At 45.3% G+C, this 14985-nt stretch overlaps 1 protein-coding gene across 2 annotated transcripts in view; it reads right to left on the reverse strand.

Annotated features, from left to right (window-relative positions):
- SUCLG2 (succinate-CoA ligase GDP-forming subunit beta) overlaps positions 1–14985 on the reverse strand; it is a 161666-nt gene that overhangs the window by 12986 nt on the left and 133695 nt on the right. The window contains exon 10 of one of the 2 annotated variants that reach the window (XM_064157048.1): positions 8787–8810. The exons of the other annotated variant lie outside the window; for it this stretch is intronic. Coding sequence (XP_064013118.1) covers positions 8802–8810 — 9 coding nt within the window. The 3' untranslated portion in view covers positions 8787–8801. Of the gene's footprint in view, positions 1–8786; positions 8811–14985 lie in introns of those variants that run through there. 2 annotated transcript variants of the gene reach the window in all.

Consider the following 14985-nt stretch of genomic DNA (forward strand, 5'->3'; position numbering starts at 1 on the left):
TCCTTCCAGCTCCAAGGCTTTTCATGCTGTTACCCAAAAGTGGCCAGAACAGTTCCCATCTGACCATACAGGACATGGCCCCATTTTCTCTTCTCAACCTGATTACAGCAACTCTTTCATTTAGATCTCCAGTGTTGATGTGCTTGGATGCTGCCTGCCCCTACTACTTGTCTCCTCTGACTGTTTGCAGTGGAGTCAGCCAATTATGATTTGCTCACTCTTTCAGGGTCTCCTAATCCTATACACAGAATTCTCATGTGCCTTTTCAAAGCAGGATCATCTCTAATGCTATATAAACAGAGCAAAGATTAATAACAAACTCCCTTAAAAATCCCAATATCCAAATTTCCCCTGATGAAGTGAGGGATCATAGCATCACAGAATTGTCAGGGCTGGAAGTGACCTCAAAGATCATCCTGTTCCAGCCCCCCTGCCCTAGACCAGGTTGCTCAGAGCCAGCCTGGCCTTAAAAGCTTCCAGAGATAGAGCTTCCACTGCCTCCCTCGGCAACCTCAGTGTCTCACCACCCTCATGCTGAAGAACTTCTTCCTAACATCCAGTCTGAATCTACCCACTTCCAGTTTTGCTCCATTCCCCCCAGTCCTATCCCTACCTGACATCCTAGAATGGCCCTCCCCAGCTTTCTTGTGGGCCCCTTCAGATACTAAGGACACAATAAGGTCACCTCAGAGACAATGTCATTGTAATTATTTATTTCACCTTTGCAGGGTTACAGAATCCCTAATTCTGGAGGAGCTACCAACACGGAAAGCTTAGAAGGCTCCTTCCCTACTTTGCTTCTACTACTTGTGTGCATGCAAGTACCCTTGGTGTTAGGAGATAAAAGCACACTAAGAAGAAAACTGAGCCCTTCAAATGCTTGCCACATTAACCCTTGTGGTAGAAAGAGATCCATGCAAAGCACCTTGATGTCAAAATACACTAGTGATGGTTTCTAACAGCAGGGCAAGCCGCAAACACCACCCTGCCCTCTCTAATGCATGCTCATAATTCAAGGCCATTGCACCAGGCATGTGACAGATCAACTTAACCAAGTGTTTACATCATTAGAGATAAGGAGGAGGATTTTATGCCTGGTACAGATATTTTAATTCCTGATGCAGACATTCTCATTTAAGGATCTGCTTTTCAGCTTTCAAGCTGAATTCTAATCAGGTCTTCTAATCCATTGGCAGCAAAAGGAAAAAAAAAGTTGAAGGAAATTAGATGCAGCTTGGATAATTGATGTTTATATGCTTGGCTCTAATATAAAATACACTGTTAAATTAGAGAGGAGTCTAAAAGGACTCGATCCATACAAAACTGAATCAGGTAGAGAATTCAATCTTGGGTTTTATCATAATCTTCCAAATAAGCCAAAAGATCAGCCCAAATGATGCTGAGATTTGCTTTAACTCTGCTGAAATCTGTGACCATTGTTTATATATGCTTCTGTAGCCTGACTAGATCTTGCATTTCCAGCTGAAAGAACTTTAACATTCAGACCCAGCAGATGGGTGAAAAGGTTTTCAGTATCTGATGCACAATTCCTGGACTTTTTAAGCCTATAACAAAAATAAACCTCCCACTGTATACCAGAACCATAACATATTAACACACTCACTATCAAGTGCACATGGACTATGAGACATAGTAGGGACAGGGCAAACCACCTCCATACGAGACAGAGTAATAATGCTAGCAGGTAACCTAACAACCCTTTACACCTAACAGCATGCCTCATAACACTGGGCTTGTACTTCAGCCACGTTCAGCAAAGACAGCAGTATATCCACAGGTCAGGTCCTTTCCATCCACCAAAGCAACTGACGGTTGTGAGATCACCAGAATCATAGACTGCACTGGGTTGGAAGGGACATTTAAAGGTTATCTAGTCCAACCTTCCTGCAGTAAACAGGGACATTCCCAACTAGATCAGGTTGTTCAGAGCCCTGTTAAGTGTCTCCAGGGATGGGATCTCCACCACCTCCCTGGGCAACCCGCTTCAATGTTCCATTACTCTCACAGTAAAGAAAGTCTTCCTCATGTCCAACCTAACCCTACCACCAAATGCACTCACAACTGATTATGGGCTCCTGGAGAAATAAGGGAACCCAGAGTAGCCTCAAGACGTAGCCATCAGTGGTGGCCACAGCCCACAGGTCTGAGCAACAGTGATAGAAATTAGGTGAATGCTTCATGATCACTGCCTTCCATATGGCATTGAGTCTTTGCAAGCACTGTAATGCTCCCAATAACAAACGAACACAATGGGCAGAGAAAGCTTCTCTTCCACGTGATGTGCACTTATTTACAGCTGTATCTGCATAAAACGTAAGCTGCTTTATCGATACAACTACCAGTCACTAGCGGTGTCCCTCAGGGATCAGTGCTGGGCCCCATCCTCTTTTAACATCTTCACAGATGATCTGGATGAGGGCATGGAGTCAGTCATCAGCAAGTTTGCAGATGACACTAAGCTGGGGGCAGATGTGGCTGGGTTGGAGGGCAGAAGGGCTCTGCAGCAGGACCCTGACCGCCTGGACAGATGGGCAGAGTCCAAGGGGATGGCATTCAATAGCTCCAAGTGCAGGGTGCTGCACTTTGGCCACAGCAACCCCATGCAGAGATACAGGCTGGGGTCGGAGTGGCTGGAGAGCAGCCAGACAGAGAGGGATCTGGGGGTGCTGATTGATACCCGCCTGAACACGAGCCAGCAGTGTGCCCAGGTGGCCAAGACAGCCAGTGGCATCCTGGCCTGCATCAGGAATGGTGTGGCCAGCAGGAGCAGGGAGGTCATTCTGCCCCTGTACTCTGCACTGGTTAGGACACACCTTGAGTACTGTGTTCAGTTCTGGGCTCCCCAGTTTAGGAGGGACATTGAGATGCTTGAGCGTGTCCAGAGAAGGGCAACAAGGCTGGGGAGAGGCCTTGAGCACAGCCCTATGAGGAGAGGCTGAGGGAGCTGGGATTGGTTAGCCTGGAGAAGAGGAGGCTCAGGGGTGACCTTATTGCTGTCTACAACTACCTGAGGGGTGGTTGTGGCCAGGAGGAGGTTGCTCTCTTCTCTCAGGTGGCCAGCGCCAGAACAAGAGGACACAGCCTCAAGCTACACCAGGGGAGATTTAGGCTGGAGGTGAGGAGAAAGTTCTTCACTGAGAGAGTCATTGGACACTGGAATGGGCTGCCCGGGGAGGTGGTGGAGTCGCCATCCCTGGAGCTGTTCAAGGCAGGATTGGACGTGGCACTTGGTGCCATGGTCTAGCCTTGAGAATTGTGGTAAAGGGCTGGACTTGATGATCTGTGAGGTCTCTTCCAACCCTGGTGATACTGTGATACTGTCACTTTCTGTTAAAGTGAGCCTGGACAAAGCCCCACCCAAACAAGGGTAAGTCTGCAGGCGCTGCAGTGCTGGGAGCTTACCGCTAAGCTTGTCTTGGATCGCTGACATGATTCGCAGGGCTGCCCGGCTCCCTGCAGCTCAAGGCACTTCATGTCCAGCAGAAGCATTAACCTGGGCTGAGGTTTCAGAACCATTTTAAGATGACCCAAGTGTGGACAGCCAACAAAGAAGCTGTTTGCCTTCTCCCTCCCTCTCTCTGCACACAAACACTGCTCTTCTGTGCTCCTGTTAGTATCTGAGCCACACAGACATCAAATGCAGCTCCTGGACCAGACTGACCTCAGGCACACAAATGCTGTCTCAGAAGACAGGAAGAACTCCAAAGTGCTGGTAGGACCCAGGACAAGCTGGGACCATGTAAGACAATTGTGAAACCACTTTCTTAGCTACTGCATTTCAGGATCAGAATGAATATTAGATATGTACAAAACTGTGAGACCAGACATAAAACCAGGGAACTGTCCAGTTAAAATATCAACCCCTGTATCGGCAGAATCAGTCAGAGTGGGAAGGGACCGCAAAGATCAGCTAGTTCAAATCCCCCTGCCATGGGCAGGGGCACCTCACACTAGATGAGGATGTCTAGAGCCTCATCAAGCCTGGCCTTGAACACCTCCAGGGATGAGACTTCCACCACCTCCCTGAGCAACCCATTCCAGGCTCTCATCCCTCTCACGGTGAAGAACTTCTTCCTAACATCCAGTCTGAATCTACTCATTTCTAGCTTTGCTCCATTCCCTCCAGTTCTATCACTACCTGACAGCCTGAAGAGTTCCTTTCCAGCTTTCTTGTAGGCCCCCTTATGACACTGAAAGGTCACAATAAAGTCACAATAAGGTCACCTTGGAGCCTTCTCCTCTCCAGACTGAACAGCCTCAGCTCCCTCAGTCTCTCCTCACGGCAGAGCAGCTCCAGCCCTCTGCTCATCCTCGTGTCCCTATCACCAAACCCACGGTTGTGTAACGCAGATATCTTCCAACTGCTCCTGAAAATGCATATTGGGTTGTGTGGGCTGTTATTTTTAAATACATGTCTTAAAATGTGTTTTAACACTGCATGTGCTTTGACATAAAGACAGCCCAGACCTCTAACAACTATTCCAACATTCAGATCCCCTTATTCCAAGTTTCTGCTACTGTATTTTTATGAGAAACAAAAAAAACAAAATCTCCACATTATCTTATCTGGTGACAGCAGGGAAGACTTGCAACAGTTTGCCAACTATGAGTATCAGCTGCATGCCTTGTGACTTGGTATGCATCCTTTCCCTTAGGTGCACACACAGATGTATGAACAGTCACACAGTCAACTATAAATATTATTACAAACTCACCAATATAATCTCTGACTTTGCTGTAAACTGTTGCTCAGAAGCTCAATCCATTTATTTTAGTTGAAAAGTAGCTATTCAGCAACTGTCAGTAAAACTACAGCTGCAGTAAATTAAAAGCTACACAGGCAAAGAATTTGGTTACAGTTTGCTGTGATGGAAATGTGAAAAAATACCTTTACACCTCGAGCTAACGGAATTAATTTATTGACTAATTCTAGCTCTTTCATCAGCGAAAAGTGTACCCAGACAGTATGAATCAGACTGTATTTGTTATGCTTTCTTCTCCAGGATGCCACAGGTCACACCTACATGGAAGACAGAGGATTTGCAGGGTACAGCTGGTGAACATGATCCTGCTGGGAGGCTTCTAGCATTTTTTGAGGCTAAACTAGTCCCAGTCCTTCTGGTCAGCGGAGCCTAATTTTGTGTGTGCAAAGCCACAGACGTTTACCAAACTGAATCATTCAGCCGACAGCAAATGAACATGCAACGGAAGGCAGCCGCATGGCGCCAGGCGTTTGTTTCTTATCTCTTTCCTTCCACATAATCAACACCAGTACATCACTCAAACACACCAAAGAACGTGAGGAAGCTCACACTGCAGGGTGCTGGCAGGCAAGCACTGAAGATGTAGATGATGGAGGGAAAGTAAAAGGGCCGTAACCCACAACCGGATCCAGACATCCAGTTGAAAATATGCACAAGCCTAAGTTCTGTCACTTAAGACTTTCACATGCACATTGTGATCTTCAGAGAGGCTCAACTCCCAACGAACTCCAGTTACAAAGAAGGTTATTCACCACTTCTAAAATCAGATACCCACACTGCATCTTGGCCTTACAAAGACCCCTTGGCCTTCGTAACAGTGATGTGCATGAGCTTCCTTCTCGCAGAGCTGGAAGACTGTGGGATCCTTTACCACCAGCAAGCTCCGAGAACTGCTGCAGGTTAGAGATGTGCCAGGCAGGATGCACTTACACCAACATGGCTTTGTCAGGATTAGAGTATCCCAGGAATGTACTGAATTAGCCACAGGGAAGCAAGGAACTTTGAAAGGGAGAAAGCGGATCTCCTTATGAACTGTTTTGAAGGCACAGACACCAAGGCAGATGGAAGGACATTTCCCAGACCTTCTGGAGATGGTCGAGTTTACTCGGATTACAGATCAGATGTTCTTGTCTCCAGCCAGTGACCTGTCCCCTGTGCCTTTTAAGAGATAGTGAGCAATACAAAGGAAAAACCCAAGTGCATAGTTCTGCACTTTGAATTTACTGAGGTGCATTTCATTGTTCCTATTATCCCATGGGTCATTTATTATTCAGTCATTCCCTCATCCACTCGCTGTTTACAAAACTGGTTTCAGTATGCAGATCATAGAATCACAGAATGGTTTAGGTTGGAAGGGACTTCAAAGATCATCCAGTTCCAACCCCCTGCCATAGGCAGGGACACCTCCCACTAGAACAGGTTGCTCAAGGCCTCATCCAACCTGGCCTTCAACACCTCCAGAGAGGGAGCAGCCTCAACCTCCCTGGGCAACCTGTGCCAGTGTCTCACCACCCTCACTGCAAAGAAAGTCTTCCTAAAATCTAGTTTAAATCTCTACTCTTCCAGCATAAACCCATCCCTTGTCCTGTCATTACAAGACCTTGTCAGTAGTCCCTTCCCCATCCTCCTGTAGGACTACCCCTTCCAATACTGGAAGACTACTCCAAGGTCTCCCTGGAGCCTTCTCTTCTCCAGGCTGCAGAGCCCCAACTCTCTCAGCCTGTGCTCACAGCAGAGCTGCTGCAGCCCTCTCAGCATCTTGGTGGCATCCTCTGCACTGGCTCCAACACTTCCATGTCCTTCTTGTGCTGGGGGCTCCAGAACTGCACCCAGGACCCCAGGTGGGTGTGAGGAGAGCAGAGCCAAGGGGCAGAATCCCCTCCCTTGCCCTGTGCCCACACTGCTCTTGCTGCAGCCCAGCACAGGGTTGTGTCTGGGCTGCATTCACACTGCAGGCTCCTGTTGAGCTTTGCATCAGCCCAGACCCCCAGGGCTGCTCTCAGCCATTCCCCACCCAGCCTGGAGTTGTGCTTGGGATTGCACCCACCCAGGTGCAGGACCTTACACTTGGCCTTGTTGAGTGTCATGAGGTTGGCCTGGGCACACCTCTGCAGCCTGCCCAGGTCCCTCTGGATGGATCCCTAACCTCTAGCAAGTCAATTCTGCCACACAGCCTGGTGCCATCTGCACTCTTGCTGAGGGTGCACTGATTCCACTGTCCATGTCATTGACAAAGCTGTTACACAGCACTGGTGCCAGCACTGACCCCTGAAGGAGCCACTTGGCACTGGGCTCCAGGTGGGCATTGTGCCCTTGATCATCACTCTCTGCATGTCACCATCCAGCCAATTCCTCATCCAGCAGTGCTCCACCCATCCAGTCTGTGTGTTTCCAGTTTGATGACCAGGATGCCATGTGGGACACAGTCCAATGCCTGACTCAGGTCCAGGTAGATGATGTCAGTTGCCCTTCCCTTGTCCACTGCTGCTGTGATTTCAGCATAAAAAGCCACTGACTTTGTCAGGCAGGATCTGCCCTTAGTGCAGCCATCGGTGGGCACCACCAATCACCTCTGCTTTGTTTTCCATTTGCCTTAGCAGAGCCTTCAGGAGGATCTGCTCCATGACCTTGCCAGGCACAGAGGTGAGGCTGACTGCTCTGTAGTTCTCAGGGTCATCTTTTTTTTTGCGTTCTGGAAGCTGGGCATTGTGTTTGCCCTTTTCCAGCCAGCAGAACTTCACCAGCCTGCCAGGACCTTTAATTGATCTCTCAATACAATGGAATGGAATGGAACGAAATAAACCACTGATGCCACACACTTGCATCTTCACTCTGTATCTTTTTGATCCAGCTGTTAACTCAAATACATTTTCCAATGTCTCTGTATTATTAGAACCGGGACTGCAGGTCAAATGTAACTTTTTCTTCTCCACTTTTGAAACATTACTCCAATCTTCTAGCTTTTTGTATCAGACAACATTTTACGGTTCATTTGCAAACAAAGATTAAACCTGCAGTATCAGAGCAGGACGAAAGCCTCACAGACACAAATCCACTGCTTCAGATATCCACGAGAGGGCAGTGCAATTCAACGTGTAAAAGGAACGTGCCCGTCCCCTCGGAGAGAAGCGCTGGCTTTGCTGTCTTCTTTACTTAAACACAAACTACCTCATTTTACTTTGTAAGAATTATGCAAAATATTATTTTGCCTCTTTGGAATGGAATTATGAAAAACTGAAGGTGATAAATTTGAGGAGGCTGAATCCACAAAAAGCAAAGCAAGAAAGCTTGCAGTCGGGTGAAGAAACAGGCTGCGACGCGATGTTGAATGTTTTGTGCCGCTCTAAAGTAGGTCAAGGTGTAACATTCACTAGCAGTGCACCCTTATGCCAGAGCAGGGAAGAAACTCTGATGAGCATCCAAAACGAAATCCAGATTTTTCTGTTTGGGGGGACTGGCTGACAGGCAGGAAAAGCAGAGGAATGGTTTTCTCCAACACAATTTTTTGGCCTGTATTCAAGACTTTCTTGAGGAATACAAGCATCCCCGAGAGCAAATGCCCTGCTTTTGCTACACCCACTTGTGATAATTTAAGCCCTTTTCCTGAAGCACTGGTGAGACAGCAGGATCTGGCTGGCCTACCACCCCAGCAGAATGTGACTTTCAGTGCCACATTAAAAATCTCAGACACCACATTTCAGCAAATCCAAAACTTTCTGGCTCCTATTTCTGATGCCCTACAACAGTCAGTCTACAGTCTTCAGTCTTTCCAGCTGATAGTAACTTCAGGATCTTGAACAGGATATAATTTTATTGCCTTTTGGTGGTTTGAAAATGATTCAGCAACAACCCTCTGCTAGTAGACCAGATCCAGGTTGTGGCCCTTTGACATGATAATCAAAATATACAGCTAAGCAGGTTCTGCAGCCGGGAGAGCTCTGGTGTCCTCTAATACCAAAGATAGCTCTCAGGATGGATCACCAGGAACATCTCTGTTCTGAGATTCTGTCTTACTCCTCAGGGGCACTGCTATAAGAAAAAAATACAGGGATCAGAATTCACTGCATCCAGCAAACTATGCACCACAGTACAGTGTTGAAAACAGATCCTGGAGACCTTCCTCTGCCCAGCTGCAAGGAGTCCTTATTTTGGGAACTATTCCAATTATAGGCACACAGTCTCCTTCAAATTCCAAAACATCACAGCAGGCAGCAACATGGCCTCAGGAAGCTTCATTTCTGCATTATTTTTCAGAGAGAGACGTCTCACATCAAGCCAGTTTTGGGAACATTTCCTCCTCTGCAGGACACGTACTCTGCACACCCAGCCTTGGCACAAACATTCAGCACAACAATGCCACTGCTCCCGTGCAGCCCTTGGTATGCGATTGCACTTTAGATGTGTTTATGAAGGTACAAATCTCCAAGTGCTTCCCATGCCTGTGCTACCATCTGGCAGAGCATCAGTCAGCTCCTGTCCAGAAACCATACACACCATGTTAACACAGACTGGAGCGTGTGCTCACTAATCCTACTTCAGAATACAGGCAGAGCAGGCAAGTGAGTGCCTGCAACCATGCAAGCATGTTTTTCCACTGATAGGAAGCACAACAACCTCCTAATGTAATCCTTATTTATGCTAATGAGGGACAAGTGTAAGGCAAAGGAGGTAAAAAAAAATGTTAAGGCCACAAAGTACTCTTCTGAAGCGTATTTGAGAATCATGACAACAGCTTCCAATGTAGTTCTGAGCACAAAACACAACTGGTAGTTGCTAGAACCAGTTGCTAACTGCATTTTGGTGACAATATGGGAAGATAACTGTAATGGAGGGGCAATTAATTGATGAGAGATATGATTTTCAAAACTAATATTGTTTATTAATTTTGGTATTCAGAACTCTCTCCATTCCCAACTGCTAATTATAATAATAACTGGCTCTTAGCACAGTCATGGAAACATTATACAAAGGAATAACGAGATCTAGAAATAACTAGCAAAAAGACATAAACATTAATTGAACTTGAACTGGAAGAGAAAGTTCTTGTGGTCAATACTCTGCTTGCCCACTAGATGGACTCAAGGAGCTCCTTTCTGCTTCTGGCAGAAGGCAATGGTGAATTACAAGAGGCCTTACGTGTTTATTCACACGTTATCTCCCAACTCGCAGGGCTAGCTACAGCTTCAGGCAGTACCCAAATGCTTTCAGGGAATTCTGTTGGTGTCTTATCAGCTCCTAAGGCTTCTGATTCTTTTCAGGCTTCAGAGGATGCTGGGGAAAGGAGGCAGACTATCTCTGACCTGGTCCTGACTTCTCTGGATGATCTGTGTGTTCCTTCCAGGGCTCCTCATCTTGGCAGGCATCGGTAGGATGACTTGCATGATGTCACACTGGCTATGCAGGCCTATTGTGTGGAGGCATTTAGAGCCTGTTCCTGGTAGATTTGAAGCAGGCAGTTTCCAGGCAGTTCAGCAGAGCTAGCTTATAGCTTTAGCATAATGTTGCAGAAGGCAATGGCAGAGTCACTGCCAGGGGCAGAAAGCAATAGCAGTGAGCAAGAGCAGGTAAGGATGAATACAATGGCAGAGCAAGTTGTTACCTGCTCATCTCTTTTTATCAATACAGCCTGAGACTAATGGGCCTTTGGACACAGAATAGCCACTCAGAATGGCCGTTAGCCAAGCTTGACCTTATTAGGTGAAGCCATAGGCTTAGTTTACCCAAATTTGGGAAAAGCATAGTCCTTGCACAAGGCAGGCACAAGCCAAGTGTGTGTATCTGGTTTACCACAGGATGTAAACAGGAGGAAAACAAGTCCGGGCAAGCCAGGTTCCTTAGAATCAGTGGCTCCAGGTTCTTTGTCCTCTTTCCTGCTATTGCTTCTCCTCATAGCAGAAGGAGGGAGAGCAGAAAAACATGTCTGGGCAAGTCAGAACATGTATAAATTACTTTGGCCCATTTAGGCCTCCCATGGCAATAACTCTTCCAATCAGATTGCAAACACAAAGAATAAAAGTACATAAATTTGTTCTAGCATTTCAATAGCTGAGATTTAAGGAAGCTGGATATATGCTTAAAGCTGAGCCAGTGCAGCATGGGTGGCTGTCAGGGGAACCATTCCAACAGCAAGTGGTCAGTGCACAGCAGTGTGCTACAGCCACCTGGCAAATTACCAAAAGCCATACTATTAACTGATTGAAACACAAACCTCCACACAAGGGCCGGACTAAATAGAACTGGAAATCTGATGACTGGTTCAAGTCTTCATGTTTATTTCAACAGAGAGTTAAAAATGTAGTATAATTTTGGAAACAAATTTGCTTTTTCTCTTCTTGTTGGTCATTGGGCTTGACTATGATCTAAGGCCAGCCAGAATGTGCCTTACTGTAAACGTGGAGTTCGTAAGTCAAGGAATTAAAAAAACCAAACAGCTTAACAAAAAAAAATCAATCAAAAACAAAACCCACACTTAGATCTGAGATCCTGATGCAAATAACATTTGCAGAGCACTGGTGAAACCTGAAAACAAATTTCAACAACATTTCAACATGTTACTTTAACACTATTTTAAAACATCAATTTTTGGTTTTCTTTCTGGAGTTACTTTATCTCTGATACCTACATGGCCATCAAATGGCACGTGGGATCCTATCAAAGCAGTCTGCCTAACTGGAGTGATCTGTGGAGACAGCAGATCTGTGTGAATGCAGCCACTCTCCAAAAGAAGGGACTCCTCTGGCTGATGAGAATGCCCCCAGGGCTGTCAGGCATCCACACTTCATGCTTGTGCTCTCAAACATCTGTCATCCACCGTCTGGAAACAGTAAAATGTAGTATGTCCTGCAGGATGACGTTCATTCATAGCAACGTTACTAGACTTTTCTCTAAAGCATTTGGCAGTGGTTACTTTAAAACAATGACTAACACAAAACAAATTCTGTCAAGTCCCTTCCAGGTCTGGCAGATCTCTTGGTCTGCATTGGAAGAATTGAGGCCAGAAACATCTAGAGTGAAAAATTAACTTTTTTTTTTTTGCTTGATGCTTACATGTTTCTTACATTAAGAGCAAAAGAAGACCCTCAGAAAATCCATCAGCCAAAAAAGTAACACAACCTTGCAAATTATATGCAAATGAAACATCAGAAATGGTTTCCACAAAATTAAAACTGAAATCCTAAAGGACACATACATGTTTACAAAGTTAGGAAGCAAAGAGTCTGATGACTATTGCTAATTCTCAGCAAGAGAAAAATCATTTAAAAAAGAGCAAGATGATCAGCACAACTTTGCATTCTGCTCAGGAGAACAAGGAGACAGAAATCTTCACTGTTACAACAGCCTCGGAGTTTCCCCCGACACTGAACGCTGGGAACTCACTTCACGTTTACTGTTTACAGAAGGCACAGGAATTTTAAGGTACTGCACATGCTGCATGACTGACACCACAAGACTTCACAGCAGCACAGCCACCTGTCATTTCTTTCTCCCATCATTATGTGTTCAGCTCTACAACTTGTTTCGGGTAAGGGACAGGCCCAATCACCACTTTTCAAACCATCATGGCAAGGGATTTATTTCTTGAAACCAAGAGTCACCAAAACCTGTCCTTATTCCCTCTTAAGTGATCACCTTAGAAATATAAAGACTGTATTTACCTAGAGTATCAAAAGAGAAAGTGATCATATCCGTTACAAGGAAGAAAAAGAGACGAAGAACAGTTTCTCTTGTGCTCTAGAGTGACTTGGGATCTCCTTATTTTGTCACCTGAGAAACATCTGACGGATCCCCAATGCAGAAGAAAATGAAATGCTACAGAAGCTTCCATCTAGGTCATGCTGCTTTTTCTTACTGAGACAACGGAAACTTTAAAGAAGGAATTCTGTACTTCCAGAAGCTTAATTAAAGTATAAAAATGCATTGTCATGGGTACTGAACTGCATCTATATGTCTAAAATCTCCAAATAATTAAAACTTGTTCTTTTATGGTAAGGCTGGAGTCATCAGAAATGTGAATTACTGTGCTCATTAGGTTCCAAATTACTGCCACAGAAAGATCAGCTATTAACTATTAACACAGAAATAGTAGAACTGATGAAAGGATGAAGAAGAGTGACAAAGATGCTGCACAAGCTTTGTGTATAGGAAGATGAAAGGGACTAGGATGCAATCCTCTTGCACCTTTCTATGGGTAATTTTAATTCTTAGCCTTTAGTTCCCACTGTGCCAGAGATGGGAAAACACAAACAAGGTCCTTTTGCTGTTGTTTTTAAATACAGCATACAGTCATTATGTGAGCTCATTGCCACTGCTTATGTCCAAAGCTTGCCTACAAAAGTTCAGAATAGAGAGTAGCAAATTCATACAAAGAAAGTCACCACCAATACGAGGATGTGAAATCGCACTAGAAAGCAGGGAGAACAGACCACTAAAGAACCCTCACATGCTTGTCCTCTTGTGTTCTTCTCTAGGAACCTACCTTTGGCTGCTACTAGAGAAAAAAGATCAGATCAAGACACATCCAAATCTTACTCCAGGCAGTTACATTCTTCCATAAAAAGAAAACATCTATCTATAATTTCTGTGTTACAGAATCACAGAAACATTGGCAAAGCCCCTCAGCATCACCAGCTCCAACCTATATCCCTGCTCTACGAGACTCACCCTAAACCACATCCCTAAGCATCACATCCAAATGACCCTTAAACACATCCAGGGTGGGTGACTCCACCATCTCCCTGGCAGCTCACTCCAGTCCCTGACCACTCTCTCCATGAAAAACTTTTTCCTGATCTAAACTTCCCCAGGCTCAGCTTGAGGCCATTCCCCCTTCTTCTGTATCCAATTACCTGTGAGAAGAGCCCAGCAGCAGCCTCTCCACAATGTTCCTTCAGGTAGCTGTAGACAGCAGTGAGGTCTGCCCTCAGCCTCCTCTGTTTCACACTAACCATCCCCAGCTCCCTCAGTCACTCCTCATCAGATTTACTCTCCAAGCCCTTCCCCAGCACCTCCACATCTCTCTTGTATTGCAGTGCCCAAAACTGAACCCAACACTGGAGGTATGGCCTCACAAGAGCTGAGTCCAAGGGGACAATCACCTCCCTGCTCCTGCTGGCCACAGCATTTTTGATACAAGCCAGGATGCCACTGCCCTTCTTGAACAACTCTGTACCTTTTCTGTTCACAAAACAGTTAATGCTTGAGCTGTGCATTCTTTTATCAGTGATTACAATGCTGTCCAAACTTAGCAGTTACCGCTTCACACTCAAGTGTGTGGCACTGGACAAGTGATCAGAAAGAGTAATCTTTCACTTCAATACAATTAATTCCTTACTCTTTCCTATCCTTCCAAAGACAGGAGTCCAACCAGAAGAAAAGGAAATGAAATTTATGCCTATGACATTGCCCACATAAGGACCAAGTTTAACAACAACCCACATAAACCCTCTTCCTCTTGCCTCATTAAGCAACTGGTGTTCAACTAGAATTAGCTCCCTGGGACATACCGAAGCCCTGGATGGAAGGCAGCATAAGCAGACTTAGAACATTTTCTTCCCACCTTGCTAAATTCAGTCTGTAACACTTCTTGAGCCACAAAAGGAGAACTGGGGCAGATTACTGCCCATCAGCCCCAACTTGCTCCCAGACTGCAGCAGCAGAAGGCTACCATCAGGTGCTATTGAGTGAGAAGATTTGTTCCAGAAAAGTCCCTTCCAGACACTGGCTACCCCAGGCATTATATATTAAAGATATTCAGCTCAGGACAGACTACTGGCAGACAGACAACAATATTCACCTTCCGCAAGGCTTATCTAAAGTAATTTAAACTAAAAGAGAGGGACAGTTTAAAAATTAATGATCAGGAATAACATCCCCACAAATAGGATGCTAAGAACTGTATTACTGCAAAAAGCAGATGACTCAGGAGTTGACAAAGTACAAACTTTGCGATTGTTGTGCTACTTGCAGAGTCATGAGATGTAACTTAACATATTTTGTTCATAACAAAGAGGAAAAAATTTGGCCTGACTCTGACAAGTAGAAATTAATGATGTCACTTTATTCCTTCTAGTAATTTAACCTCTGATCTTCATTTCCCTCTATTTTCCACACTAAAAAAGGCAATCTTGCCTTCAGATTATTTGATACCGGTCTACCAGCCACTTTTCACAAAGTTATCAAAGCATCTTTGTGATGGTTTGGG

This window comes from Pogoniulus pusillus, chromosome 16 (assembly GCF_015220805.1).
Source record: "Pogoniulus pusillus isolate bPogPus1 chromosome 16, bPogPus1.pri, whole genome shotgun sequence".
Classification (NCBI taxonomy): Eukaryota; Metazoa; Chordata; class Aves; order Piciformes; family Lybiidae; genus Pogoniulus; species Pogoniulus pusillus.